This window comes from Anabrus simplex, chromosome 1 (genome assembly GCF_040414725.1).
Source record: "Anabrus simplex isolate iqAnaSimp1 chromosome 1, ASM4041472v1, whole genome shotgun sequence".
Taxonomy (NCBI): domain Eukaryota; kingdom Metazoa; phylum Arthropoda; class Insecta; order Orthoptera; family Tettigoniidae; genus Anabrus; species Anabrus simplex.
In genome coordinates this window covers 792,014,845-792,030,888 of record NC_090265.1, presented here as the reverse complement: position 1 = coordinate 792,030,888, position 16,044 = coordinate 792,014,845, and the positions used below count along the sequence as shown (strand labels likewise).

General features: G+C 39.2%; 1 protein-coding gene across 1 annotated transcript in view; it reads left to right on the top strand.

Annotated features, from left to right (window-relative positions):
- The window catches only part of Arpc2 (Actin-related protein 2/3 complex, subunit 2), a 40,787-nt gene that overhangs the window by 17,603 nt on the left and 7,140 nt on the right, over positions 1–16,044 (top strand). Inside the window, exon 6 of the mRNA XM_067136261.2 lies at positions 9,762–9,963. Within this exon, the coding sequence (XP_066992362.1) occupies positions 9,762–9,963 (202 nt within the window). The remainder of the gene's footprint in view (positions 1–9,761; positions 9,964–16,044) is intronic.

The following is a 16,044-nucleotide window of genomic DNA, read 5'->3' as shown; positions in this document are numbered from 1 at the left end:
CTCTTTACCCCAATGTTTTTCCATTAGCATCCTGACAGTTGTTGATCTTCCAGCCTTAAAGCCATATTGTTCCTCTTCTGAAAGTGGTTCTACAATTTCTCGTAATCTATCCTCTATAAATTTTTCCAGAATTTTTAGTCCATGAGAGAGTAGTGATGTCACGGTAGTTTGTACATTTCCGTCTGCTGCCTTTCTTGAATATAGGTACAATTATACCTTTCCTCCAGTTTTCTGGGATGGTATTTTGTTGCCATACTACATTTAGAAGTCTATATAGCATCATGCAATCCAATATTCCTCTAGAAATATTGGATAATCCTGGCATGAGGAAGTGGAAGAATATAAAAGGAAAGATAAATAATACTATCTTTACTGTAAAATATGACTGTATTTGTAGGCCTGTTGTAAATAAATCACCTGTTTGAGTAGTAATAATGTTATTGTTTTTACGTCACACCAACTACTTTTACAGTTTTGGGAGATGCCAAAATGTTGTCACGCAGGAGTTCTTTTACGTGCCAGTAAACTAGTGATGCAGATCTGACATATTTGAGCTCCTTCAAATACCAGCGGACTGAGCCAGGATCGATCCTGCCAACTTGGGTTCAGAAAGCCAGCGCCTTAATCGTCAGAGCAACTCGGCCCCGGCCAGGGAAAATGAGCATATCCATGAACATCTTCCCAGTCTAAATGGCTTTGCAAAATGCAGTGAAAGCACAGCTGGTTGAGGGGATGAAAGAAGACAGTGTTAACAAAGTTTTAGGAGGTTTGATAAAAGACCAGAGTGAATTTTCATCCAAGTGTTCACAAGCATTATGGTTTCTGACGTCTAATGTGGTCAGTGAGAGTGGCTTCTCTGCTTACACAAAGACACTTTGTGACTGTCACACAACTCTGCATCCTGATAATGTTGAAATCATGCGTACTTTGTACCTAGGAGACAAGTAATTCACCGTCTAATAATGTAGGCTCTGTATAAATTTGTTACAGGCAGATCACCTACCTTCATTTCGAAGTATTAGTGATTTATATATTTATTGTATAACAATTTGCATATTTGGTTTTTACAAGAGTTTGTTTTAAAACCCCTTATCACAAAATTAGTTACATTTACTTCATACGCTACTGCAAGGAAGATTTCACAGGTAACACCAATCAGTATAACAATTTAATTCACTAAATACCTACCAAATCGTGTCTGTTTTTAACACCGAAATCAACAGTTTTATTTCACCAAAAAGTAAGGCCCTTACTGATCAGAGATACCTTTTTATTTCCTTTAATCTCTTTACGAGTTCCCTTTTTTAAAATAATCCCTTTTTAATGAATATTTTTTGCCTTTTTTGGTCCTTTTTATTAAATGTTTTCCCTCGATTTGGTCCTTTTTTAAGGAGTATTTTTACCTTTAAAATCCAGTCTCTTCCCACGACTTGCCATAAGATATGTGAAGAGCTGGGAAAATGTTCTGCATGCATTGATTTTCATTTTTGAACTGTCATAATTCTAGCACGTCTGACTGAAATGAGGTGACTGCTTTTTTCCACCTCCTCCTTTCAACCCATAACAACACTAGTTCATTGTTCACTGATGCAGAAAATAGATCATATAATTACTTTTTCCTGAATATTAACTTAAAAATTTTATTCCTTATATGTATATATATCATGGTGTGCATTTTTCAGTAACCCATTATGTGCCACAGATATATGCATATTTAAGTGAATCCATGCTCATGAGGATCACGTTTGTTATGCCTCCTTCCTTCCATACTTACGACATCTCTCTTGTCCATGGTGAAATGTTAAATAATTATTCATAGCGCATGCACAGTAGTGAAAAATCAGTCTTAGTTTTTTAAATATTAATTTCCTGTCTCTAACACCCTATAATGTCAGGTATGATGTCATCGCCGCTCAGTCACCCAGTTAACATGGTCGCCATGCGCCTTCCTAGTCATATATAGTGTACTGTTCAGTGTTTTATATCTCTGGTAATTGTGCAAAAATACTATTTTTGCACCTCTACTCGTGCCTTGTACCATATTGAATATATCTATTAGCATTTCCCAGCGCCTACAAATTATTATTTTTTTTTTTTTTTTTAATTCGTTAGGGCCATCTATGGACCACGGTGCTTGTGTTTTAGCTGTTTCTTGAAGTCATCGTCGTTGTTTGCCACAATTGGTGTTCTTAGCGGCTGGTTTGGCAGCTGTTTTCTTGTTGGTACCTCGAGCTTTCCTGATGGCCCAGTAGTCCTTCATTTTCCGGCTAAATTCAATCTTACGTTCCTCAGACCATTTCCTGGTCTCGTCTTTTGGTCTGTGGGTAACTTCTGTGAGGGATGTTACAAAGGATTTAGTTTTAAGAGTTGTATGATAGTTACTCCGATCAGCTATGTCGTTTTGATTTATGTGGAGTTCCGAAAGGTCCTTCTCCACTTGCTTCATCCACACGAACCCAGTAGCTTTGCCCTTGTTAGCAGCCTTGAAGATCCTATGAGATAATCTATTTGAGTCCATTCTGGATAGGTGTCCGTAAAAAGCCAGTCGCCTTCTTCTGATGGCATCTATGAGATTTTCTTGGTGTTTATATAGCTCACGATTTGGTTGATACCATCGGCTTCCATCTGGTAAAATTCTTGGTCCCACTATCCGTCTCAGGAACTTTCTTTCTTGTACCTCGAGGGCTCTTAGTGGGGTCTTCTTAGTTAAATATAGACACTCTGCTGCATAGAGGACTGACGGTCTGATTACTGCATTGTAGTGTCTTAGTTTGACATTCATCGACAGATTTTTTGAAGCATACAGCTTTCTACAGGCATGGTAAGCCTTATCTAGTTTGAGTCTCCTGTGTTCAAGAGCCATTGTTTCACTGAGGTCCTCTGAGAACCATTCCCCAAGGTACTTTACACTTTTGACTCTCTTGATGTAGATATTATCACTGACTCTCATCTTTCCAGGGGCATCTTTGATGTTAGTAACAAACTCGGTCTTTCCTATGTTGATCAAAAGACCCGTTTTAGCCGCTATTGAGTGCAGTGTTTGGAGCTGAGTAGTAGCCTCCTGTATGTCATTTGCCAATAAAGTCAGATCGTCTGCAAAGGCTAGGCATGGTATCCTCAGGTTGTCTGCTTTAATCCCCATCCGTAATCCAGTGTTCTCTGGAAGGAATCTCATCCACTCTCTAATTATCTTTTCCAGAACGCAGTTAAATAATATACATGAGATGCCATCTCCTTGTCTCACCCCTGTTTTAATGGCGAAACTCTCCGAGAGTTGTCCTCTAAACTTTACTCTGGCTGTGGTATTGTGCAAGGTTGCTTGCACCAGCCTGTTGATCTTGTCGTTAAGTCCTAGTTCTCTTAATGTATTGTAAAGAGTAATTCTATCTACTGAGTCGTATGCTTTCTGGAAGTCGACAAATATAGCTACCCATTGTCAAGCTCTTGATTTGCTGTATTGAATTATACATTGCAATTGGGAAATATCCCGGCGGCAAGTGAATTGGTGATGGTTGGCCTTATATATTTAGTGAACGAATCAATAACTTCCCGTAATTACGGGTTACCACAATGGACAAAGTAAAGCATATCAGGATACAGAGCAATTAAAATTATAATGAAAATTTTCTTGGGTTTTTTGTACTTTTTGTACATTCTGATGCTATTTGCTTAACCTTAACAGACCTTGAACTTCGTTTCTTAGAACACATTAAAACACCATATTATTGTTAAATAGAGATAGGATTTTTTTTTTTTTTTTTTTTACTACTGCTATTATCATTAGACCTTAAGCAGCCCTTAAATATTGTTGATATTTCTCACTCGCCAATTCCACTGCACCCAATCTTCTCTTTACCAGCCTATTATGATACTTTTGCTTCATGCACCATATTACGCCTTGCTGTAGCTTACTCGTGCAGTGTACTGGGAGGAAAATGATTTTTGTTTGTTTGTCCAACCTTTGTCCCGTTTCTCTATAGGGTCGGGTATGAGGTGAGATGAATCCGTCGTAGCGGGTTTTTTATGGCTGGATGCCCTTCCTGACGTCGACCTCATCAGAGGAGTTAATGAGATGAAATGAATGACGTGATATATGATAGTAGGAAGGGAGAGGGTGAAGCCCGGTGCCTGCACATAGCCTACTGTCGAATAGCAGCAAGGGGTCTGCTCAAGGCTTAACGTCCCCATCCTACGGACGAATCACCATTAACAGCGTCATATGAGCACTGTGGAGAGGTTAGGAATTTAATCCAGGCTTTTGGCACGCAATCTAGTGATTAGAAATTGCATACCAGCACCTCCCCTACCCTGCCGGCCAAAATTCTGATGGTGACAAATTTTTCGACCAGTGGGACTCGAACCAGCTAACCATAGTGTCAGACCGTTTAGACTTCAACGCCTTAATGATCATGGCCAACAGGGAGGAAAATAGTGGTGGCCATTCCTGCTCTTTTAGGAAAATGCCAACGAACTGTTTGTTAAAACAGCTGTTTTCCCAAACAGTTTCAAAACAACAGGTCATTCGTTCATAACGGGACTCGGTGAAAGGCGAGTGAGCCACACGCGCAAGGGGGCTGCAAGATAGAAAAGGAGATCTTTCACCGCCTTTCGCTCTAACTTGTTTCGTAATGTCTAGACAGACAGCACAGGCTGATGGCTGACAAAATACCTGGGTGAAGGATACGCGGGAAGAACGATAAGATAAGTGAATACTCCACTCTTAAGCAAAGGATATACTCTTTAATTAAAATAGAAATATCAAAGACGTGTATTTATCATTAGGCAATCAACCGACATTAGCGCTTCATGATCACGGTGGTCTGCTCATCGATGCGGTTTCACACACCCGGAGTCGTTAACCAGTCTGTTATTATTGAAGTAGCTATAGTACTAGCATGATTATACAGCATCCATGTTCTTCATATAACACTACGAGATTATTGTTCAACGAGAACTACTGTAAGAAATAGCAGTTACAGAATTGTATTGATAATATAAATACACACACACACACAAAACAAGAGTATTCATAAGATGCCCAATATTGGAATAACACTTAAAAATTAAGTATTTATATTTACTTTAAGGAACACTAATGTTTATACCTGTTTTTGTGTGAGCTTAGTTCTTGGCATTACTGTAATTACCGATCCAGTTTGGGAAAATAGGTCTTCCACATGGCACTGATGTGATCACTATGCTATCCTTCATTATTTTGTTCACATGATACCCGTTATGAAAAATACTTAAGCATAAATTTTTCGTATTTACATTGAAGAACATCAATATTCCGACCTTTCTTGATGACAGCCTTGTTCTCCTTTCATTAACAATCAGTCCACTTCGGGAAGAAAATCTTTCACACGGCACTGATGTAGCCACTATATCGCACTTTTTTTAATGAACATTTGTGCTAAATTCTTGGTGATTTTTCCACCAGTCTAAGGGACAATTAGATTCACTTGCTTCATTTACATGAGGTAAAATGTCATCTTTCAAACACGAATCCTGTTCCTTGATGGCTTGTGACAGAGGGCTGGTTTTGAGGATCTTTATCTACAATGAAGTCGTTGAAAATGTCCCACACGCTTATTGGACAAGAGGGCTGAAATGCACCCGTTGTAGATGGAAGTGAGGACGGAATATCACTATTCTGCTTCTCGCTGGTCTGGGCATTCCTCCCTATTAGGTCCACTACTACATTTCGACCCTCTTTTTGACATTATCTAGAGCCGCAGGGTCTTGCTAGTGCACTTCTCCTGATGTACCTGTTTTTTTTTTTCAATGGTGATTTGCATTACCTGAAGAGAACCTTGGACAATCAAATTCAATTCATGAGCAAAACAGTCATAGCCAGGCTGAGTGGCTCAGACGGTTAAGGCGCTGGCCTTCTAACCCCAACTTGGCAGGTTCGATCCTGGCTCAGTCCGGTGGTATTTGAAGGTGCTCAAATACGACAGCCCTGTGTCGGTAGATTTACTGGCACGTAAAAGAACTCCTGCGGGAGTAAATTCCGGCACCTCGGCGTCTCCGAAGACCTTAAAAAGTAGTTAGTGGGACGTAAAACAAATAACATGATTATTATTATTATTATTATTATTATTATTATTATTAAAACAGCCATAGTGTTCCCACTTCAAATTTCCTCAAACGCGTTTGTTATATTACTAGCGTTATCAGAAATGGAAAAATTCATTTTGTCATTCAGCTTCCAATCGGTTAGTATGCACTTAATTTTGTTTGCTAACACAACAGACGTATGGCTTTCAGGAAAACTAGAACATGTCAGTAAAACAGTTTAGAAGGAAAACTCCTTCGTAATGCAATGCGCTGTTACAGCAGTCAAACTCTCTGCAACTAACGATGTCCACAAATCAGTTGTTATGCACACACTCTTTGCTTCATTGCTCACTTTGTCTCTTATTAAAGAAAACTGTTGATGATAGACTGCTGGAATCATCCTCAAACATTACTAAAGGGCTGATAATGTAAAATAAATAAATCAAGTAAGTTACGATCAGTTAATTTCTTTTGGGCAGATGAAGCATTTTTTGACCGAGCTCGATAGCTGCAGTTGCTTAAGTGCTGCCAGTATCCAGTATTCGGGAGATAGTGGGTTCGAACCCCACTGTCGGCAGCCCTGAAGATGGTTTTCCTTGGTTTTCCATTTTCACACCAGGCAAATTCTGGGGTTGTACCTAAATTAAGGCCACGGCCGCTTCCTTACCACTCCTAGCCCTTTCCTGTCCCATCTTCACCATAAGACCCATCTGTGTCGGTGCAACGTAAAGCAGCTTGCAAAAAAAGAAATTTTGGGGACGTACGACCTAATTAATCTTTGTCTTTTAGGCACGACACATGAATCAGCTGTAATCTATAATCTTCATTTCCGTATTGACGAATTGCACAATTAAAAATAGGAGAGGATTTCCACCAATCAATACTTATTTATTGCATATATTAAACTACAGGACCGGTTTCGACCTCATATACAAGGTCATCTTCATCTGAACCATACATACATATTTATATAATGAAGCTTTGATTAAGATTGTGTTGTTAAAGGAATGCTATATGATGATGTACATTTAGTCACATACAAATGGGGCACGTCTTAGCATGAACTGGCATATGTGTCATTCTGTACAATATTGCAACTGTATATCTAAAATATTATGTTGAAGGTCTTAAAATTAGTGTATAAAATATGTCTTTACTTAAACTAATATATATGTACATTTTAGATAAATACAATATATAAAAACACTTCATGCATATGAACATTTGTTCTTGCTTGTTGGTCAATACATCGACTAACTTCCGTATTTAAGTCTTATTTACAGTTGTACACTTCAGCTGCTATTCTTGGAGTTTGTAAAATTGCATGGGTAAAAAAATTTTGTCTTCCGGTGTATATGTGGGATAAAACACTTTCAATTTTAAAAAGGTGCCAAATGTATGGATGAAATTCAACTAAAATATGTTCAGCTCTGCTGTGTGTGTTGCCCTTTTATTGGAACCAATTCATGTTGTCCTGTGGCGTACGTAAATTTGGATGACATTGGGTTCAAAGTAATGGCTCCTTTCCCATTTGTAGCTGTGCAATGATGTTATGTTTATCTGTGGAAGGTAAGATTGAGTTATAAGTGATATCGTGTTGGAGGAATGTCTAAGGGTTATGTGTGTGAATTGGAATATGTACTTACTGTTGTTGGTGTAGCTGAGTTGTGTTTGACGTGCGAGGCTGTAATGTACTACTTCGTGTTCTTCTTGGGCTCATACTAGCTGCTGTGAGGGGAAGGGAAGGAGGGGTAGGGAGAGTTGTTGTTGTGGGGGTAGGGGTGGAGCTGGGTGTGTTGTTTGGTGTTTTTCTGTTGCGTGTCACGTTCTGTTTATCGATTAACTTAAGGTAAGGGTTTTTTAGGGCGGGGATAACTGTATTGAAGATGATGTTAGTTTTTTCTGTGATTTCATTTATGTTGTAATTTGGATTGGTGTACTGATCTAGAGTGATGTAAAATTCTTCTGTTATGTTGAGCAGGGGGCCTTTGGGGTTTATGTTTAGGATTTGCATATCGTTATTGATGTTTGTAAAACATAGTCTATGTAAATTTCGGCGATTATACCAGAAGCGGGAGATCCCATCGGTAAACCCTGTTGCTGATAGATAGTGTCATGAAATTTAAAGTAGTTGTTACTAATGGCAAAATTAAGTAATTTAATGAACTCTTCTATTTCCAAAGTGCTTAGTTTAAGTAAAGACATATTTTATACACTAATTTTAAGACCTTCAACATAATATTTTAGACATACAGTTGCAATATTGTACAGAATTACATATACGCCAGTTCACGCTAAGATGTGCCCCATTTGAATGTGACTAAATGTACATCATCACATAGCATTCCTTTAACAACACAATCTTAATCAAAGCTTCATTATATAAATATGTATGTATGGTTCAGCTGAAGATGACCTTGTATATGAGGTCGAAACCGGTCCTGTAGTTTAATATATGCAATAAATAAGTATTGATTGGTGGAAATCCTCTCCTATTTTTAATTGTACTTAAATCAGCCATCGAGGCTTCGCTATCGGGCCTGTTAGTTCTAGTACTAGGTTCCTCTCTATCATCTGTAGGCCTACTTGGTCGTTTTTGCACTGACGGTATTTCCTTAACACTATGAGATGTTAGTTCAGTGATATTGCTATATGTTTTCTGTGCAAATGTCCTTTCAAATTGGTAATAGTTGACTTGTAAGAAATAAGTTTCTTGCAGATGGTGCAAAATGCCTTATCATTTTCACTTTTCATGAAATAATTCCACACCTCTCTATAAAACAACTCGCTTCCGTCAGCACTCAGCAAACTTAACACCGTTCCGTTTTAAAACTGTTGTACACTTCAGCTGCTATTCTTGGAGTTTGTAAAATTGCATGGGTAAAAATTTTTTGTCTTCCTGTGTATATGTTTTCCTTGTTATTTGAGATGGAATTTTCTAAGTTGGCTGTGTGGTTTGGGTCACATAGCTGTGAACTTGCATTCGGGTGATGGTGGGTTCAAACTCCACTGTCAGCATTACTGAAGATGGTTTTCTGTTGTTTCCCATTTTCACCTTAAGGTACAGCCTCATCATTTGTCAATTCTAAGCCTTTCCTATCCCATTATCATCATAAGACCTGCCTGTGTCGTCATGTTGTATAACAAGTAGAAAAGAATAGAAGTTGAAACACAAGGGGCTGTTAACCCTATATGCAACCCGGCAACAGTCTACCTTCCCATAGCTCCGTACTGTACCGTATTAAAGCGAATGGCATTCAATTGCTGTTTAAAACATAGTCTCATTTAATTCTGTTGTGGTAGTCTTCACTTCTTTTATCATACAGACATCCGTACTGCTCATTAAGTACTATGAGTTTGATTTCTGTTCCACTCCAACCGTATGAATTTTCCCGTTACCAAAGTTGGTGGTTGAATGTTTAACTTCCGCGCTACATCCACATGCTTGTTATTTGGATTGCGATCCATGTCTTGAAGGATTTGTAGTTGAGGTGCTTTTGTCTCTATTCAAATTTTGAATTCTGCTTGTTTAATTTAGCCAGTATTCAAAGTATTCAAATTATTTTTTAATATACTTCTTTTTCAGCTTACATTATATGCCATTGTTGAAAATTGAAAGATAAGGTTTTTTAATATACCCAAAGTTGTAATGAACATTTTGACAGCTTTCAATTGTGTTCATAAGTATTTGATTGTTGCAGTTTTATTCCCTCGACACACCAATAGGACAACGCGAGATAACACCATCAATTTGATACACATCTTTAGAGACTATCTGCATTATCACATTAAGTGCTCCAAGGCATATATTCATTCTCGCATGAGAGCTAAAACGTCAGACTTCCTCAAAGTTCTAAACAGAGCGAGGCCTGAACCAAAAAATGTAGAAAAGAAAACAATAACGTAAGTATTGTCTTGATTTTATACTTATATGGTCCCTTAGGTACTAAGGGTAAATGCACATACATGAAATGTAAATCCTTTGGTTTACTGTTGCTAGGGAGAGTAATATTGTCATGTCACAATAATGCAACCTGTAGTCCTGAAGCATGTTGTTCATCCTTATAACCATCACCTCTTAGGAGTGGAAGAAGCAGTTATACAATACACTATTATTATTCTACTGCTTCTCCCACACCCTGGTGGGGTCGCAGGTGCGAAGTGTCACATGTGGACTTGGCACCGTTTTATGCCAGATGCCCTTCCTGGTGCCTGTATGGAAGGATGTATTCACTATTACGTTTTTCTATGGTGGTTAGTAGTGTATGTGTTTGTGTGTATATAAAGAGGAGATTGTTGGGACAGTCACATATACCCACCCAGTCTCCCTGAGTCGATGGAATTAACTAGACGTGATTAGAATCCCTGACCCGACCGGGAATCAATCCCAGGACCCTCTGAACTGGAAGGCCTCGATGCTGACCATTCAGCCAAAGAACCAGGCAGTAATGCTATACACTGTGATTACTGTTATTTATACATAGGGCTGGTGATTTTTTTGGTGGTTTGAAATCAGAATTTTAGCATTTTTGTACATTTGTAATTTAGTGTTTATAGTGTTTTGAAGGAAAACCTGGAATTTGAGTTAATTCTGATGGATAGGTAATGTATTTTGAAAATATTAATGTGAAGTGTAAATTGCATTGTTTTGCTGTGCTAATAGTATAATCAAAATAGATACATTTCATAATAAAATTGTACATTTACTTTGAATTGATATAAACTAAAACATAATATAGAAAAAAAATATATTGAAGTAAAATCAGAATAATGAAAAGAGCATTTGCAAAATTAACCTATGCCTTTCCGTAAATCAATAACCCTGTTGAAGAAAATCGGGGAACATAGATGAATATTTTGTTCCTTTTTTGTGTTCTATCATTTACAACAAAATTGTATTTTCTGAAATATATTTGAAATGTACACTGTTGGTTGGGCCTCCAAATACATTGCAGAACTGCTTGGGCAATTTCTGGGTATCTGAGATTTACACCGTTCTTGGTTTAAGGTTCCAGAATAAAAAGAAAAATATAAATTTTAACTTACAATCGTTGGCTTCGCATCTCTCATGTTTTATTGTAAATTTTGCATTTTATCATTTTTTCAAACTGCATTAAAAATAGTTTTAGAGATTGTGAAAACAAAAATAGAAACGTATGAGCATTTTGCAATATATCGCTATTCTAAAAAATCACTAGCTCCTAGGTATACATCTTGATTGTCAGTTGTAGGAAAAAGAGTATCTGTAGTTCCTCAAAGAAAGAAGGTATTGGAGTACACAAGGGGAAAAGCTATAGAAAGTAACAGTGAAGATGGGGAAGCTGTAGTCTTTGAATGTGCATTGTTAAAGATTGGATTTGGATGATTGGAGAGGGGATATGAAATAGAAGAAGGTGGCATTACTTACTGGAACCCATACCGTAATCTGGAGCCTATGATTGTCGCACATATATGCTCCGTAGATAAAATGTCACCCCTGGCAAAACACACTTCAGGTTTTCTGGTCCAATAGATGGTGTTCTACAGTAAGAGAATTTCAGCAAACTCTGCTCTATGTACAGTTACCTGGTGAGGTAATGGTGTACTAACAGGTTGCGATTCAGATGTGGCAGAGTGAACAAAAAAAACTGTTTGAACACAGAGAATGAAGTGGCCTGGTTTGTAAGTGTGTCAGGGTAGACTGTCCGGAGTAGATAAAAACTGATATATCTTACCAGCAATCGTTCATAAGTTATGACAATGAAAGTTGAAAGATTCTCATTATTAGGGATCATTGTCTTGTCAAACACCTGTTGCAGAACATTGTTGCAAACCCAACCAGAATTACTCAAGACAGTCAATGAAGGCCATTCCCAACTCCTTTTAGGATGGACTCTGAAAAGAGAACTGTATGCAGTGGTGTGATAGAGCAGAGTATCATGCAAGATATTGTTGCCGACTGTTTCTCATGAAGCATCACGTTCATGCCGACCTGGGCAGTATGAAAAACTATATTCTGAAGGACTAGAAATGTGAAATCGCTTGGTGAATATTGTTTGAACTATGATGTGCGGTGTCCATAGGTTCAGTAAGGCCTTTCATCCAGACTGCTGCAGATTTGGTTAAAGTTGTAGGAAGTTCTGAGTGTGTTCTTTGTCCTATAATCGGGGTCCTTCTCGAACAATGAAGATCTTGAACCTACACGGATGCTTCAGTCCTGTGAATGACCCTGTGGTTTCCTTTAGATTTCTTCTCTGTGATGCACACCACATGGGTATTTCTGTCTTCCAGGAAAACAATAAGCTGTGTGCATCAGACTTGCACTGTGTTTGTGTCAGAAACTGAGTGTTCCAAAACACTCATCTTGTCTGGCCTACTAATCCAATGCAAAAACCGTTGTACTCTGGAACTATGGGTGAAACACACAATCATTACTGGCAGAACTTCAGTACCTTCTGAGATGTAGCTGCATAATGATACTGCACTACTTAACAAGATATGAAGTCCCCAAAACTCAAGATTTGTGCAGTTATACAAACCAGAGGCATTGTCACTAGGGGTGTCTTGGTAATTTGTCTGAGGAGAGCTTATCAACAGTTTTCAGTTTGTGGGAATTCCATTTGAAGCAATTCCTGTTTCCTTCAAGTTGATGGAAACTGATTCATTTTATATATGAAGGGTACACGGGAAAAAGGGGGAATGTCATATCTTCTACAAACTGAGATAATTAAATTTGAAAGTTTCAACCTTTAATACTGTCTACATTAATACATGTACATAAAGTATTATGTTATGTAACGTTAGCCTAATGTATTGGTATTGTAAATAGATAGTAATGAAAATATAGAATTAAGTTTTATAATTGAAAAAAAAAATGGAAAATGAAGTAAATACACATTTGTCACGAAAATAAAGGGGAATGTCAGTCTTATGAACACATTATCACGGAAATAAAGGGAATGTCACTTTTAACAAAACCTAACAAATAACCTTTCAAATAATAGTGAGGAAGTGTATCAATGAATGATCTTTCCCCTGGTCTACAAAATGATCTAAGGACGTGCAGATCAGAAAATTTTGCTGTAGAGATTGGATGTAAACCTGAAATAGGAATAAATTACATATTTAAAATCTCGATCTTGGCAGAAATGTTTGCGAATGTAGAGCAACTTCATGTACACTAACTCTTGCACTTACGTTCATAAGATGCCTCTGGAAGAACAAACTCACTAACTGGTGTTTCTGGGAAGTGTGGAGTTGATTTTGGAGCATTTACAACAGGTCGTTCCCAATGGCTATTGTAACTTTCTCTGTATTCCATGAATCGTGAATGCTCAATGGAGATGACAAGTTCCCTTTAGGTCTTGTTTTAAAAGGGCAAACTTTTCTGTACAAAGGAATAAAAAACTTGGTCCACAGACGAATCATTGGTTGATCAACTTTGATTACATGGAAAGGGAAGGGCTTATTTCTGTCACTTCTAAAATGATCCGCCCAGTCTTTTGGTGTTTCAGCTGCAAATTTCTGATTAATTAGTGCCATGTTTCTATCGCACTCTAAGTACGAGTGCCCACGAATTGGAAATACTATTTTCACAGACCAGAGGTGTTTGGCATGATGTACTATAAAGTGGAAAAATCTGAAAACAGTCCTGTTCTTGTTTTGTCCACATGTAGAATCACAGAAGATTGTCAAGTGTTTTATCTCGTCCCCAAGTTTACAAAATATAAAATGATGTAACACAGAACACACTTCATCTGCTGCTTTATGTGCAACTGTCTCTGGGTATGTATAGAATATTGAGTGGCCACTACATAAAACATGTATATTGAAGGAGAACATTGACAGCTGTCTACGGTAATCACATCGTTAGTGGATAAATTAGGTATGCATAAATTCTTTTGGAAATCCATCGCTATTGCCACATACCAAACTTTGTTTCTTGTTCTGTGGTGACATTCCCCTTTCATCAATTGTACATGTATTCTTAAACTTGTTATATTTCCATGACAATTCCCTTTACTTGGTTGTACATTCTTAAACCATTCTCCTGACCATAAAGTATATATGGGTAGTGTTAATTCATTTTTTGGTATTACATTGACATTCCCCCTTTTTCCTGTGTACCCTTCATATTTCTTATGTACTTTAAATCTATATACACTGACTGACAGAGCAAATGCAACACCAAGAAGGAGTGGTTCGAAAGGGATGAAAGTTGGGGAAAAAACAGAGACGGCACGGACGAATAATTGATGTTTATTTCAAACCGATATGCAGGTTACACAATGCGCACGGCATCGACTCAGTAGGATGTAGGACCACCGCGAGTGACGATGCACGCAGAAACACGTCGAGGTACAGAGTCAATAAGAGTGCGGATGGTGTCCTGAGGGATGGTTCTCCATTCTCTGTCAACCATTTGCCACAGTTGGTCGTCCGTACGAGGCTGGGGCAGAGTTTGCAAACGGCGTCCAATGAGATCCCACACATGTTCGATTGGTGAGAGATCCGGAGAGTACGCTAGCCACGGAAGCATCTGTACACCTCGTAGAGCCTGCTGGGAGATGCGAGCAGTGTGTGGGCGGGCATTATCCTGCTGAAACAGAGCATTGGGCAGCCCCTGAAGGTACGGGAGTGCCACCGGCCGCAGCACATGCTGCACGTAGCGGTGGGCATTTAACGTGCCTTGAATACGCACTAGAGGTGACGTGGAATCATACGCAATAGCGCCCCAAACCATGATGCCGCGTTGTCTAGCGGTAGGGCGCTCCACAGTTACTGCCGGATTTGACCTTTCTCCTCGCCGACGCCACACTCGTCTGCGGTGACTATCACTGACAGAACAGAAGCATGACTCATCGGAGAACACGACGTTCCGCCATTCCCTCATCCAAGTCGCTCTAGCCCGGCACCATGCCAGGCGTGCACGTCTATGCTGTGGAGTTAATAGTAGTCTTCTGAGCGGACGCCGGGAGTGCAGGCCTCCTTCAACCAATCGACGGGAAATTGTTCTGGTCGATATTGGAACAGCCAGGGTGTCTTGCACATGCTGAAGAATGGCGGTTGACATGGCGTGCGGGGCTGCCAGCGCTTGGCGGCGGATGCGCCGATCCTCGCGTGCTGACGTCACTCGGGCTGCGCCTGGACCCCTCGCACGTGCCACATGTCCCTGCGCCAACCATCTTCGCCACAGGCGCTGCACCGTGGACACATCCCTATGGGTATCGGCTGCGATTTGACGAAGCGACCAACCTGCCCTTCTCAGCCCCATCACCATACCCCTCGTACAGTCGTCTGTCTGCTGGAAATGCCTCCGTTGACGGCGGCCTGGCATTCTTAGCTATACACGTGTCCTGTGGCACACGACAACAAGTTCTACAATGACTGTCGGCTGAGAAATCACGGTACGAAGTGGGCCATTCACCAACGCCGTGTCCCATTTATCGTTCGCTACGTGCGCAGCACAGCGGCGCATTTCACATCATGAGCATACCTCAGTGACGTCAGTCTACCCTGCAATTGGCATAAAGTTCTGACCACTCCTTCTTGGTGTTGCATTTGCTCTGTCAGTCAGTGTATATAAAATAACTTGTCCTGACTGACTGACTGATTCATCATCGCCGAGCCAAAACTACTAGACACAAAGAAATGAAATTTTGGGGATAAATTCATATTAAGATGTAGGTGCTTGCTAAGAGAGGATTTTTGGATATTCCATCGCTAAGGGGGTGAAAAGCGGGGGGGGGGGGGGGGGGTGAAATTTTAAAATGAGTGTATCTATATCTCAAAACTTTAAAAGTTTATAGGTGTAAAAATTGGTATTTAGAATCTTCTTTAAAAATAAGGAAACACTTTTTTTTTTTTTTTCTTTTTCTTTCAGAAAATCCCAATAGGTAGGGTGAAAAAGAGTGAAAAAGGGGTTGAATGCTTTTAATCAGGATACCGGTACTTATATCTCAGAAACTGAAGATATTACAGACTTGAAAATTGATACTTTTGATC